This window comes from Protomyctophum bolini, assembly GCF_963924005.1.
Source record: "Protomyctophum bolini genome assembly, chromosome: 24".
NCBI lineage: Eukaryota > Metazoa > Chordata > Actinopteri > Myctophiformes > Myctophidae > Protomyctophum > Protomyctophum bolini.
Genome location: NC_137885.1, coordinates 6,662,355 through 6,677,771, shown reverse-complemented (window position 1 = coordinate 6,677,771; position 15,417 = coordinate 6,662,355). Strand labels below are relative to the sequence as shown.

General features: G+C 44.7%; 1 protein-coding gene across 3 annotated transcripts in view; it reads right to left on the bottom strand.

The window, feature by feature from the left end:
• LOC308311920 (dedicator of cytokinesis protein 9-like) overlaps nt 1-15,417 on the bottom strand; it is a 157,543-nt gene that overhangs the window by 89,004 nt on the left and 53,122 nt on the right. For all 3 annotated transcript variants that reach the window (XM_080758717.1, XM_080758716.1, XM_080758715.1), the window contains exons 3-6: nt 10,273-10,362; nt 8,167-8,249; nt 2,889-2,958; nt 897-992 (exon numbers count right to left, since the gene is read on the bottom strand). In XM_080758717.1, coding sequence (XP_080614843.1) covers nt 897-992; nt 2,889-2,958; nt 8,167-8,249; nt 10,273-10,362 — 339 coding nt within the window. The remainder of the gene's footprint in view (nt 1-896; nt 993-2,888; nt 2,959-8,166; nt 8,250-10,272; nt 10,363-15,417) is intronic.

Sequence of the window (15,417 nt, the reverse complement as noted above, 5' to 3'; positions counted from 1 at the left end):
AGTTGTCGTAACTCTGTCTACTCTATGGCTCTGGGGAGAACATAAACAAACCAAATGGGCCTCTCTTTTCTCTAAAAATACCTCAACAGGGCGTGGGAAATAAAACGTAGGAGAAAATCCACTGCAAACCACAGCAGGCTATACTGTAGAAGACCAATATAGATGTCGTATCGTTATACAGGAGGATGAAAATGTGCCGGTATTTACACACGTGATTGAAAAGGAGAGGCCCTTACTACATCATAACGTATAACCACACGGATGTTGAGGAACGACTACTTACTACCTATACAAACTATAATGTGGTTGTAAACATGAGTAATCACGTCTCCACAGTAAAATGACGAGTGTTAAAGGACACAGTGCATGTGTGGGGCAGTCGTTGCCAAAGTGGGGTCCTTGGAGGAGTCCCAGGGGGTCCAGACTCAGTGGGGTGACCCCTACAGGATCGTCTCTTTTCAGTATGCAACCAAGTGTAAAATGACTATAGTCCCTTCATACGTATAGCCTGGAACTCACCTATGCTTTTCATGGCACGTACAGGCAGCTCCCGGCAGGATCCGCCGGGAGAAACTATGCGCAGCTGCGCGACATGAGACTAATTAATTAGAGCGACAGAGAGAGAGAGGCGTGTGTGTTCTTTACCTCCTGGAAATAAAAACGTCTGGGTTTCCGAGGCTACTTCATACGTAACACTTTAGTCTAGTTTGTATTTGTTGATGAAATTGTCAATATATTTAGTCTTATTATAGTTTTTAGTCATCGTAGCCTATAGTTTTCATTTAGTTTTCTTCAGTGAAAAAAGGTAGTCGGTGAACATTTTTCGTCATAGCATTAGTGTACTCCAGATGCACTGTGGGTAGTGTAGTTTAGTGTGACGGTGGTGAAACACTCACCCTCATGGTGACGCTGATGGCGCTGTTCATGTTTCCTTTGTACAGCCAGCCGTGCTTGGAGACCCCTCCCTTCTGGGCGCCCAGCGAGGCTGTGTCCTGTTGGAGGTAACGAGGTAATTAGGAGTCAGGACAGGAGGGGGAACGTCGCATTTCGGGCGTGGCGGCGCGGCCGGCGCAAAAAACAACAACAAGAGACAATGACGCACTCCCTTTGCATTGATGTGGGTTTGAACACACACTGTAGTGTACGCGTGCGTGCGTGCGCACACATAACCTCTCCTGCTCGCCTGTCACAACAATTTTCACTTCAAGGACCCCCAGAATTATCCGTATTTGGCACCTATCTGAAAAAAAATTGTTCCAGGGACCCCAAGAAGCAAAGATTTGAGTTAAAAACGTTCGCTCTGAAAGAATATATATCCAAAGCTCGTAGCGCTATGAGCTTGTATAGATCTGCTATTTTTCAACAGCTAAAGTATAACATAATGCTTAAAACACCAAAAGATGTGTCCTGTCCTGAAGGCGTTAAACTCAGTGCTGCAGACCGTCTCCAGGGCCTTAGTTTCCAACCACCACATCCTGACCGGCCACTAAAAGGTCAACAGCCTTTAATCCAATCAATTCCTGAAGCAAGGTAATTATCGGGTCGGTGTATCATATGTTGTGAGAGTGACCTCTCAATCTCGAGATGTGTGTGTGTGTGTGTGTGTGTGTGTGTGTGTGTGTGTGTGTGTGTGTGTGTGTGTGTGTGACAAGCCAGTCAGGCCGCTGGGAAATGTAAAGAGAGGTTCTGCCATGCATGTACCATAATATGATATGCTGAAATAAAGGGTGGCCCTTTAGATTAAAACGCAAATGAATATCCAAACTTCTAGGACCACAAAATAGCTTCTTTCTACTCGGCCTGTGTCTCATAGGAGGGCGGTGGGCGGTTCAGGAACCAGTCTGTGTCTCATAGGAGGGCCGTGAGCAGTTCACAAACCAGTCTGTGTCTCATAGGAGGGCTGCGGGCAGTTCAGAAACCAGTCTGTGTCTCATAGGAGGGCCGTGGGCAGTTCAGAAACCAGTCTGTGTCTCATAGGAGGGCCGCGGGCAGTTAAGAAACCAGTCTGTGTCTCATAGGAGGGCTGTGGGCTGTTCAGAAACCAGTCTGTGTCTCATAGGAGGGCTGTGGGCAGTTCAGAAACCAGTCTGTGTCTCATAGGAGGGCTGCGGGCAGTTCAGAAACCCGTCCACCAGTGACATCATCGATGGGGAATCCAAGCTAATAGGGCAGCTGTGTCATCGCTATAGGGACACATGCTTCAGTAGGCAGGAACTGGGGGTGGCAACGAAGGACCGGGAAGTCTGGTGTAGCATTGCGATCTCCACCGCACGTCGAAGCATAGGCTAGAATGTGGCTCAAATACGGAGGGCTGTCAGCATATTTTCAGATGGGGGGTCGGCGTCCAATTACATATATAATATTTGGGGGGGGGCCTTGACATGAACATGTTTGAGAGCGATTGACATAATAGAAACATGGGGTTTTTTCAGAAAACTGAAGGCATTTGTATAGAAGAAAGGTCCTCGGGTCTGACTAAATGGGTTAACTGTCAAGGGCTACAGCAGTATGACAGATCGCCACAGCAGTAATTATTGAGCAACATCAAGTGTGATTCGGAAGAAGGATCGCGTTTCCACCAGAGAGCGTTTAACCCATTCTGACCTGAGATCAGATTCATACGAGGTTTCCACTGGACACACACTGGTCTGATGAACCCATTCTGACCTGAGATCAGATTCTAAAAAATGTCAGTCGTTCTTCGATTTTTCAAAAATAGCAGACCTACAAGCTCGTAGCGCGCCACTCGGTGGCGCGCTATGAGCTTGTAGATCTGCTATTTTTCAATAGCTAAAGCATAACATGATGCAAAACACCAAAATGGGTTCCTGTTCAGAATGGGTTAAATGGCTTTTTCCCAAACCTGGTTATAACGTTCAACTTCTTACCTCATCCTTTTCCACGTCTTCGTCCACCTCGAACAGATGAGCGGCCAGCTTCTCCGGTCGAGGTGATTTGCTGGAAAGAAAAAAGAGAAAATGACCGCCCCCAACATATCTTAGGATAGGCGTAAAGAAATAAGAATAGCCAGTAAACTTTGATACATTCGTAACTTTTGATGAATTTATAAATGGTTTTTCACCCCTGAATTCAGCCAAAATCATGAGCTCAGTTAGATTACTTATAGTTAGTTACTTCAATCGGCAGAAGTAGAGTAAAAGAAAACCTCGACAAAAACAAATAGATTATAGGAAATATCTTTATTTTTCACCCCCCCCCTAATCTACAGAATTATTATTAATAATTAATAATAATAATAATAATTTATTATTATTATACTCTCCGCTCATCACCTCACAATGAAGATCATTGTGAGATTTTTGACAGCACTCTGCCATTCGCACGCACACACACACACACACACACCACGCACGCACACACCACGCACGCACACACACACACGCACACACACACACACCATGCACGCACGCATGCACGCACGCACACGCACGCACACACACACACCATGCCCTCTTCTATTTCAAACGCATGTCAGACAAGCTTTCCATTAGCTTCACGGCATACTGACCCCATTGTGCACACACACACACACACACACACACACACACACACACACACACACACACAGAAGTAACAATGTCTACATTGGTATAGCATGCAACGCCCTGCTGTCTCCATTCATAACACTATACAATGTGTTCATTCGCACGTGGTGGAAAGTAACTAAGTACATTTACTAAAGTACTGTACTACCCATGTTTCTAATTCTATGTCAGTTGGTGCTCAACCTTTTTCATGTCAAGGACCCCCAGAATTATCTGTGTTTGGCCGCGGACCCCCATCTGAAAATATTTAGTTCCAGGGACCAGGGGTTTTTGAAAAAATAGCAGATCTACAAATCTACAAATAGCAGATCTACAAGCTATGAGCTATGAGAGGCAGACGGCTGGACTTTGAATTTCTTCAGCCCTGTATATACATTTCGGCCATTTGAAAGTAGCCGATCTACAAGCTCATACAATGTGTCGCGACATGACGCATTGTGAGCTTGTAGATCTGCTATTTCCAAAAAAAGATTTGTAAACATTTGCAAACTCGGGACATTCTTCACAGTGAGTACTTTTACTCTTGGCACTTTAAGTACATTTTGATGCAGATACTTTTACTCAAATACATTTTGAATTCCGGACTTTTTACTTGTAAACAGAGTATTTCTATATTGCATTATTGGAATACTTTTTTCCCACCACTGTCCATTCACTCTAGTACATCTGCATCGGTTGTTTTTAGGATTGATTTTAAAATTATTTTACTTGTTTATAAAGCTCTCGATGGTCTCGCACCTTCCTACCTACATGACTGCCTGCCTAATAATGTCCCGAGCCGCCCCCCCTCAGGTCTTCCACTGCTGGCCTGCTCGCTGTGCCTAAAATAAATGGCAACTAAAAAGAAACACGGTGACGCAGCTTTCTGCTTCTAGGGGCCGACGACGTGGAACAAACTCCCACTGTACCTTCGACAAAAGCAGCCTCTGTAGACATTTTTAAAGCACAGCTCAAGACCTATACACTTCCACACTCTTGCTTTCAGTTCATCTTTTAAATTCCTCGTCATTCATGTAACTCACTGCATTGCATTACTGCTGTTATTTTAATGTTTCATGCAATTGCTGTTACTTTTCTCCACCACTGTTCACTGGCTCCAAGCACATCTTTCTCGGGGATACTTCGGCAACACAGCTGTCGTCACGACTCGTCAACGTGCGTATACGTGGCTCAGCTGTTGCCATGAGTTCAAACCCCCCCAAAAAAGCACAATTTGACCCCCTGTGACCTCAACCGGGGCCGAACAAGCTCCAGGGAGCAAACTAGCATAAACAACAATGTCGGGGGCCAAGGGTTTGTTGTTTGTCCTCCAGTGTTTTATGCTACAATGTTTTGGAAGCGTGACATGGAACATCTGCACCGTGCATTAGCCCCACGCCCAGAGCCATAGAGGAAGACAGAGTTATACCACATTGAGGGTCAGAAAACTAAGCCCACACTTGACCTATCCTTGACCTCCTACAGGCGTATACAAAGGCTCAACTTATGTAGACTTATATAGCATTTTATGTAGACTTAGCACTATATATTAGCCGGACAACTCACCCCGTTTCTGTTTTCCTCCCAGAATTGTCCCCAGTGAGGGGTGGGAGAGGCCGGACAGCAGACGTCTGGACTCTGAATTTATCTAACTATAAACTTTCATGACAGCAGAACAGCCTATAAGTACAAATATAATTCACGAAAAGCTACTACAGTGAAGTCTGTTCACAGAAGTTGTTGTAGGATATGTGGGGGGATTATCTGACGAGGTACCATTTGAGTGGGCAAAACCTTACATATTATACTAAATAATACTAAATTGTTCATAGGCTCAATATAAGTAAAATAATATAGCCTTTCCAACAGGAGTATCTTTTTATATTTTTCCAAAAATAATACAAACAGCCAATAGCATAATTATTATTACAAAGTGATCCCCCCCCACTGGTGAAAACTCCGGGAGGAAAAACGGGCAAGCACCGGGGTGAGTTGTCCAGTATTCTAGTAGCCTATAGTTTCATTACATAGATATTCCACTGTTAAGTTCTTAGCTTACGTTACGTATATGAGGTATTGCCATGCTTTTTGTCCTTAACGTAATATTTCATCGGTACATCTTTCCCCCAAATACCCCCCCAAATTGACACTAAATATCCCACGAACCCCCCATTTGAAAAGAGATACCAGGGACCCCCATAAGAGAAGATTTGTACGGCGATAGCAGTGATTCTCAACCCTGACTGAGGTAAAGTAGCTCAGACTGAGGACACGCGGCTCTGCGAGGAAAGGATGTTCTACTTTGTTTCAGTGACATCACAGAGTTGCAGAACGCTCCCAGAATAGCCCCGATTCATCCTGGAAAAAACACAGGAAGTGTGCTATTGTGTGACATTGGTTTAACTTCCACAACTACACACGTTTTTCCATCCTTTCCAGGGATCCGTCTGTGGAACACATTCACTCAGCGCACCATGGACTGTAAAAAAACCAGTACAGAATCTCAGGACGTTTTTTTTTTACGACGGGCCTCAAAACCATATACTGTATAACTACAGAAACAGCACAGCACCCAAACGAGCAACACAGATGCAACAAATAAAAAAATCACCCCGCCGGCCGGAAGACATCTGGGGACTTTTTTTTGTTGTGGCTTATAATTGGAACATGATTCTGAACATTGTTTTTTTTTAGTGCTTCGAAAACAATAAAACACTACGTGAAATAAAATAAAATACAACTTGAACTCTGTTGTGTTTGAATATATGGATGAGTTCCGTCTTTTTCCTATTTGCGACCCTGCAGCGTTCAACATGCTTTTCGTCGTTTTGCGTCAACCCATTCTGGGCGCGGGAACCTCTTTTGGTGTTTTAAAAGCATTGTTATACTTTAGCTATTGAAGAATAGCAGATCTACAAGCTCACAGAGCGGCACCGAGTTCAGCGCTATGAACTTTTATTACAGAGTGAACATTTTAACTCAAATCTTTGCTGGGGAGGTCCCTCATGTGAACAACATATTTTCACATGGGGGTCGGCGGCCAAATACACACATATATATATATGTATACATATACATATACATATATATTTGGGGGTTCTTGACATGAAAATGTTTGAGAACCACTTACATAGAAAACACAGGTTTTTTCAGAAAACTGTCAGGTAAGACATTCAGGTCTAAATGGGTTTTAACAGAGTGACTTGGTTTTGATCCTTTTGCACTGCATTTAGCAGCAGTGACTTGGGAAGAAACAAAGACATTTTTAGAGGTATACAAATGTACATTAATGTCCATTTGACGAGATGGGTGGGAGAGAACAGGTTGCAACAGGCCTGTTGCAGTGCTGTTGTTGTGGGCTGTGTGCTAGTTACAACTGCATATAATGGGAGACTGTTATAAGGCCTATTCAATAGCGCAGTTTTCAGTAAAGAGGTGACCACCAAAACGGTGCTTAGTGAAAACAGAGAGATGTTATTGAAAAGTCGATTTTAACCCATTCTGACCGGAGATCAGATTCAAAAAATGTCTTCTACATCCTGACAATTTTTTTTGAAAAAGTCAGTTTCTATGTCAGTCGTTCTTCGATTTAGCTAAAACATAACATAATGCTAACATCAAAACCGGTTCCCTGCCCAAAATGGGTTAATTTCAAGAAAGTATATCGAAATGAAAACAGCAACATTGCCTTTTGTATCGCATCGTATGCGTTTTGCAATGCAAATAACCGATTGTATCAACGCTATGGTTTCGCGCATGCGTGGTATTTAGCAATTTTTTGAAGAATAAATAAAAAGGGGGGTTTAATTACTCAGTTTAATATAATGTTGATGTCAAAACCCATGTCAAAACCCATTTTGACCTGAGATCAAATTCTATAAATGTCTTCTATATTCTGACAGTTTTCTGGAAAAGCTATGTTTTTATGTCAGTCGTTCTTCGATTTTTCAAAAATCGCAGAGCTACAAGCTCGTAGCGCGCCACTTGGTGGCGCGCCATGAGCTTTTAGATCTGCTATTTTTTCAATAGCTAAAGCATAACATAAACACCAAAAGGGGTTAAAACAGTTACTTTACTTTAAAATCATCGAATCGTATCATGATGGACGTATCGTATCGACCATAATGAACCAGTATCGTCCATGTATCGTATCGACCGTTATCTCTGTTAAAATGTATTGTTACACCCCTGGTGAGCGGCGACCACCGCAGCAAGACTTATACATCTTCGGTGGTCACCTCTTCTCCGAGAACTGGACTATATGGATAAGCCTTTACAATGACTTGCACAGCACAGCACAGCACAGCACAGCACAGTACAGTACAGCACAGCACAGCACAGCACAGCACAGCACAGGGCTGTATATGATTTTTAGAGTCATACGCATGGTCTTAAACTGAACATAGTGTCGGTGGTGGTGAGAAATTGTGAGGACCTAAAAGAGAGCGGCTCCCCCCCCCCCCCCCCCTTCAACGAGCCTGTCAGCAGGGCTGTCGACACCTCAACACACCTGTTAACTACAGCTGAAATGGACACGCAATACAGCATGGCCACATATCAACATGGACATGGACAATATGCGCACACGCACGAGCACACGCACACGCAGGGAGGGACTCACTTAGGGAGCTGGCGGAAATCTCCAGAATATTCCTCATACTTGTAATTGACAAGGTGCCAGTCGGAGTTGTACGTCTTGATGCACTGCAGGGGGAGAGAGAGAGAGAGAGAGAGAGAGAGAGAGAGAGAGAGAGAGAGAATTGAGGAGGTGGTGAGTGAGGGTCATTTTAGCGTGAACACATTTTGAAGAGGTCATTAATAAAGATACGGCCCCAGACGGAGGGCTGAGGTTTATTACACTTCCTTTGGCAATATAAAGCCAAATCCGTATTCCCTCAGAAGAAATGAAAAGGCAAGGGTTTAATGGTAAGAAGTGAGTGAACTCGCATGGATCTTTGTTCCCCCTAAAAGGCAGGCAGGCATCGAGTAGAAACTTGAACGATAAGACGGCTAAATTGCATTATTATTATTAGTATTTATTATACCCAATTGAATCAACGAGACAAAGACTTTTTTAGCCCCGAGGAGTCTCTCTCTGTACAGTAGCTATGTATAAATGGCTGGCTATATACTGTAAATGGCATCCTGTGTTCCATCAAACAGGTACAGTAAGGAAGGATAATGCATACTGTATAACCGCAGGCTGTTAAAGATCCTACGCAGACTTTCAGAAGCCAAATTGTATTATATCCGTGGCTGGGAAATGGAGTCCCCTCCGGTTAGCACTGCTGCAAAGTAGTACTACAAGTACTTTTATATTTTAACCCATTCTGACCTGAGATCAGATTCATACGAGGTTTCCACTGGACACACACTGGTCTGATTAACCCATTCTGACCTGAGATCAGATTAAAAAAATGTCAGTCGTTCTTCGATTTTTCAAAAAATAGCAGACCTACAAGCTCGTAGCGCGCCACTCGGTGGCGTGCTATGAGCTTGTAGATCTGCTATTTTTCAATAGCTAAAGCATAACATGATGCTAACACCAAAATGGGTTCCCGTTCAGAATGGGTTAAGTACCGTACTTATCAGGCAATTATGGACATTATAGCCGGTGAACCTCAAGTTTTGGAGGCATATACAGTAAATATATAATAATGCAGGTGTGATGGTACGAATCGGGAAGAAGTAGAAAGGAGAAAAAAAAAAAGAAAAAAAAAAACAGCTTCCCATCTGCAAGCACCTCCAGCTGTTCCAGATGCATGTTATAACAGCATGATGTCATTTTCTGCGTAGAAGAATATCCCCTAACAGTTCTAATCAGGACTACGCCCTGAGTACAGACCCCCGTGAGACCATTATATAACATACCGTACCACCCAACACCGTCAGCCATGAGCCCCCGCGGCCCCAACTCGGCTCTACACACCAGATAGCCGAAGAGTCAGACAGTCTACGGACCCCCATTTAATGGCAAATTACAGTTACAAGTTATACTGTCGCGTGTTGCCATTCTCTTTCCCACCACGGAGTACCCTTGCATCTCGGAGGACAGGCAAGACGGTCAGTGTCGGTATAGGCCAATCAGAGGCAGGCGCGGGCGTGGCCATGTCTATGCTCGGACGTAGAATAGATATACGCAATTGGCGAAGGGCATATAGCGAAAAGTGCTGGACTGGAAGTTGGCATGAGAAATGCACTGGACTCAGTGATGATGATCTTAAATCCCTTTATTTTAGATCGTTTTTTTTTTAGTAATAGTATACAAAATAAACATTACAGAGACTTTTAGTTGTCACTGTGCAATACAGTTGTCGTGTTGCACACATTGCCTAACGTTGCTGATATTTGCGCCGCGCCCCTCGTTGAAAACAATGCATTTCAAACTTACCAGCTTGTCCCTCTCCATCCAGGGCCGCATGAACAGCGCTGCTCGAGCGCTCAGTTTTCTGACCCCTCAATGTCACGTAACTCTTTCTTCCTCTAATGGCTCAGCTATACGCCCAGGCCTGGACTTGGCCACTTGACGTACAGGGCAATTAAATGCCCAATGAATGCCCCTCCCCCACAGAATTAGTTGTAACGAGACCTCTTGGACAAACAGAGTTATAGTCGTAACGGTACAGGTGGTTGCACACCGGCCGTGTTTTTCGGGAAAAATCGATGGGAGAAACGCAGCTTAGAAATCCGAATTCGCGCTCGGTGTGTGGTGGGGGGGACCTTATACCTCTTGGACAAACAGACACTCCGCCTCCTTCTCTGCGGTCTCTGGAACGGTGGAGAACAGAGTCCGGCCCTGACGCCGCAAGGTGGAGATCTGGGGGAAAGAGGAGAGGAGAGACATGCAGGCATGATGAGAGGACAGACTGCACTGTGACAGATCCACAGCACATCCATATCTGCTGCTGGTTGGTGTTTGGAAACAATCACTTTGGAAATCACTCGCATGGTGCATGCATGGGGAAGTGGGCACACACACAGCCCCAACAGCTCAGTGGTGGCTTTGTGGTTAGAGTGCCCGCCCCTGAAACTTGGCGAGGACGTGGGGGTTCGATCCCCGGGCCGGCCGGGGGTCATATGCCAAAGACTGTATAAACATGGGAGCCAGTGTCTCTCCCTGCTTGTCACTCAGCATCAGTGGGTTGGATTGGGGGGTTTATAGATCAACTATACTTAACCCATTTTGGGGGCGGGAACCCCTTTTGGTGTTTTAAACATTGTTATAATTTAGCTGTTAAAAAATTGCAGATCCACAAGCTCATAGCGCGCCACCGAGTGGCACGCTATGAGCTTGTAGGTCTGCTATTTTTGAAAAATCGTGAAAATGTGGCGCATATTTGGAATAATATATTTTTTCAGAACGAACCTTTTTAACTCAAATCTTTGCTTCTGGGGGGGTCCCTGGAACAACATATTTTCAGATGGGTGTCGGCGGCCAATTACATATAATTTTTGGGGTTCTTGACATGAAATATTGAGCACCACTGATACAGAAACATGTTTTTTTTTTCAGAAAACTGTCAGGATTTATTTATTTAAGACATTTTGGGTTAATGATTCCCGAGCGTGGCGTGGCTGCGGCTGAAGTGGTTAACACAATCAGCGCCGGGATTTGTCTTTCAAAATAGAAGCTCAGGGTGCTGGAAAGGTATGGCCGCTTTTACTCTGTAAAGACAAAAACCGGGAGGCATTATTATTTTTGCTTGCTTACCTCGATAACATTATACGATATAAGTCGCCGATGATCGCATGTTGACGTCAGAAATGAAGAGCTTAGTTAGTATATCCATCTGGTCAAAACTACGGAGATCCCCTTAGATTACGCGCACCGACCCTTTCTTTGTGAGCGGTAAACAGGGAGGTGAACGACAACGCGCATGTGCGAAAGAGCAAGGAGTATGATGCAGGCCAACTCAACAAACAAAAAAGAAAAAATATATATTTTTCTCTCGTTTGATATCAATGAAAATGCTTATTTCAGACATGCTCTAGTTGTCTAGTAGTATGTGAAGAGTCTGCCTGTTTTATTAACTCATTTTGGATTAACCCATTCTAATTTCTGACCCGAGATCAGATTCATACGAGGTTTCCACTGGACACACACTGGTCTGATTAACCCATTCTGACCTGAGATCAGATTCTAAAAATGTCAGTCGTTCTAAAAAAAATGTCAGACCTACAAGCTCGTAGCGCGCCGATCTGCTCTTTTTCAATAGCTAAAGCATAACATGATGCTATAACACCAAAATGGGTTCCCGTTCAGAATGGGTTAAAAAATAAATAAATTCAGTTTGTTTTTCTCCTCTGGTGAAAAGCTGGAGGTCGGTCGCACGATGACAGGCTTTCAGTCAAATCTGGTCACAAAATAGTCTCTTGATATGCAATGCTATACTGTACCGCTATCTTCGATCTCTCTCTCTCTCTATATAGGCCGACAACAATCGTATTAAATGCCATCCTTGACACGTTCTAATCTAAACTGTGACGGACAGATCCACACAGAGAGAGAGAGGAGACGCTCGAAACCCAGAGGAGCCTGCAGGGCATCCAGACCCTCCTCCATGTTCAGCGTCTTGCATGGAAGCCATCAGACCAGCCAGTGTGTCCCAGTTCACTGCAGACCAGCCTGCAGTACGTGTCCCAGTTCACTGCGCTGGGGGGGGGGGGTTTCCAGTCACTCCACAGAGACGGGTATGGGTGGGGGGGGGGGGTTAACACTCACTGTAAAATTGACCCAGTCTTGTCATGGATTTCCCATGGAAGCCTTTTTTCACTTTGTCTTCTCGTTCGTTATGACGCCTTTGAAAGAGAGGGTTTTGAAACTTGCGCCGCGCTTCACTGGCTTTCAAAGTCTATATGGTCAAAATAGCATTACCAGTATCCACACTTTTCCTGGGCTGTGTGTGCTCCAGTTCCTGTCGATTTGATCCAATGAAAGCCAATGAAACTGGTCAGATGACCAATGATATCCAATGAAATCAACAGGAACTGGAGCACACACAGCCCAGGAAAAGTGTGAATAAGCACGAGAGAGAGTGTAGCCAGAGGACATCACATACAGAGGAAAACCTTCAGCACTCTGGTGTCCTCATTCTGGGGCATCGAGGCATAATAGGCCAACCTTCTGCAAAAAAAAGATTAGACGGAAATATCCGATCTGCAGGCGACTCGCAAAGGGAGATTTGGTGTCGAGGGAAAGAAACGGAGGGGACCACCACGAGCACCCCGGTGAACTGAAGTAGTATATATAGGGTTTATATATAAGCCATTCTGACCTGAGATTAAAAAAAAAAAAAAATCCTACATCCTGACAGTTTTCTGAAAAAGCTATGTTTCTGTGTCAGTCGTTCTTCGATTTTTCAAAAAAACAGCAGACCTCTATATACAAGCTCGCAGATCTGCTATTTTTTCAAAAGCTAAAGCATAGCATAATGCATAATGTAACAGTGATAACAAAAAAAAAAAATGGGTTAAGCGGTTAAACGGAGGGATATTGTATTAACAATATCAACAATAAATATGGGGTTTTTTCCGGTGTCAAAGTGTGTGTCGGTGTGTGTCGATGTGTCACTCTCAAGTGTGCTATTGTGTGCGTGCGTGCGTGCGTGCGTGCGTGCGACCCACAACGCAGTGGGTCTGTGATGTCATGGATCATTAAACATGGACAGTAAAAAGGGCCTATATGAAAAGGTGTTTTGAACGAGCATTAAATTAGTGCTTTCATTCTTTGCTAATTATCGCTAGTGTAGCGACACTTAAACAATTTAGGACTGAGGACGATTCTTTAAAAAATATATATATTCAAAGATTTGAGCCACATTTTCTATGTACTGTACGTAGATCTGCATAGATCCGATAGCTTGTAGATCTGATATTTTTCAATAGATAAAGTATATAACATAATGCTTAAGAACAGTATAAATGAACACTGTTCAGAATGTGGTCCGGTGGTGGAGCGTTCAAAAAACATCACGGAGCGTGTGAACCGAACCTACACTCATTGAAACTCACCAACTCCTCAACTCAAAGTGCTCCGACTCCCTCCTGCCTGCCACGTGTGTGCGTGTGTGTGTGCGTGCGTGCGTGCAAGTGTGTGTTTGTCTGGCTGTCCCCCTCCGCTCCCTGTGAGCCCGGTGATGTGAAACACATGGAGGGTTTTAGACAGGAGGACAGACGATGGCTGACCTTACGCGCGCGCACACGCACACACACGCACACGCACACACACACACACACACACACACACACACACACACACACACACACACACACACACACACACAGACAGACAGACAGACAGTTACTAATGGCTTTGCGCTGCAGACGACCTCCTAATGAAAACCACTCAGAGGTTGTGAAATCCAGTCTGGATCGGAGTAGAGGTGGACTTGTTTTAACACCGCGGACTGGACTCCCACTACAATGAAATACACAGAATACCAAAAACCACCTCATTCCTTTCTCTCTCTCTCTCTCTCTCCCCCCCCCCCCCCCCCTCCCCCCCCCACCCCCCCCAGTGGGAGGAGCCTGGGAGGGAGTGGAGCGACCACTAGAGATTGCTCTCAGCGTCAGTGCGTCGGTCGGAGGGGGAACATGCAGTGATGTAATGTTGACACACTACTACGACCGCCGGGCCTCGGAGTTGCTCTTGAACACAAACAAACTTTCCATCGAGCGTGTTAAATGATGTTTGGAGGAAGGGACACCAGCCAACGGGGGGGGGGGACGACGACCTATAAGATCTATAGTGCTACCCCCATACAGGGCCCCTTGCCGAGGGTCTCACAAACCCGCGGCCCCTGCTACAGAATGAAATATTGCAGGTGCTGCTGGGAGTGTTTGGACAGCGCAAGTCAAGTGCATGTGCGGGCGGTAATCTGGGTAATCTGAGGCAGCGGGTCAATCGATACATATATCAATTTAGAGATCATATCATGCAGTATCATCCGTCTCGGAATCCCCCAGGAGGAAGTCACTAATGTTGCTCTGGAGAGGGAAGTCTAGAGTACTCTGGTGGAGCTGTTGCCCCCGCGACCCGACTACGGATAAGCGGTTGAAGATGGATGGATGGATCATAAAGTAGTTCATGCATGGTAGATCAATCTATCTACAACGAGTAAGACGCGCAAACGCGGGAAGCGAACGCAGCTCGTACATATTTGGGTTTTGGACGTATAGCTCCATATATGGGCACAAAAGGGGCCAGGTCCACAACAAACAAATCACTGGCCCCTTTTGTGCCCATATATGGAGCTGAGTGGACCTGGCCCCTTTTGTGCCCATATATGGAGCTGAGTGATTGCTGATGCAACACACTCCATATTTGGATAGCGGGACAGACAGACAGACAGACAGACAGACATGATCTGCTATAGGTCTCATAGTAAGTGCTCACTGCGTTCGCAATCACTTCGTTCGCAATGAGTACCTGCCTACCTACGTACCTACCTACCTACCTACCTACCTACCTACCCAAACCATTTTGATGACTACAAACTAGATAGAAACACATATATCACAAATAAGTTTGTAATTTTGTATACTGCCAGCAATGTAATTGCTTCTATACAGAGTTTTCACCAATTTCACCAATCCTTATCCTTGAAATGAATCTTGTAATGATTGAGAAGTACAGTATACGGGGACAGCATTTTGCAACAAATGAAGAAAATGTCATGTTTAATCTCAAGGTGGAGCCGTTGTGGACACATAATGACGGAGCGGTTATGCAAAGCACTGTTTAACCCATTCTGACCTGAGATCAGATTCATACGAGGTTTCCACTGGACACACACTGGTCTGATTAACCCATTCTGACCTGAGATCAGATTCTAAAAATGTCAGTCGTTCTTCGATTTAAAAAAAAATAGCA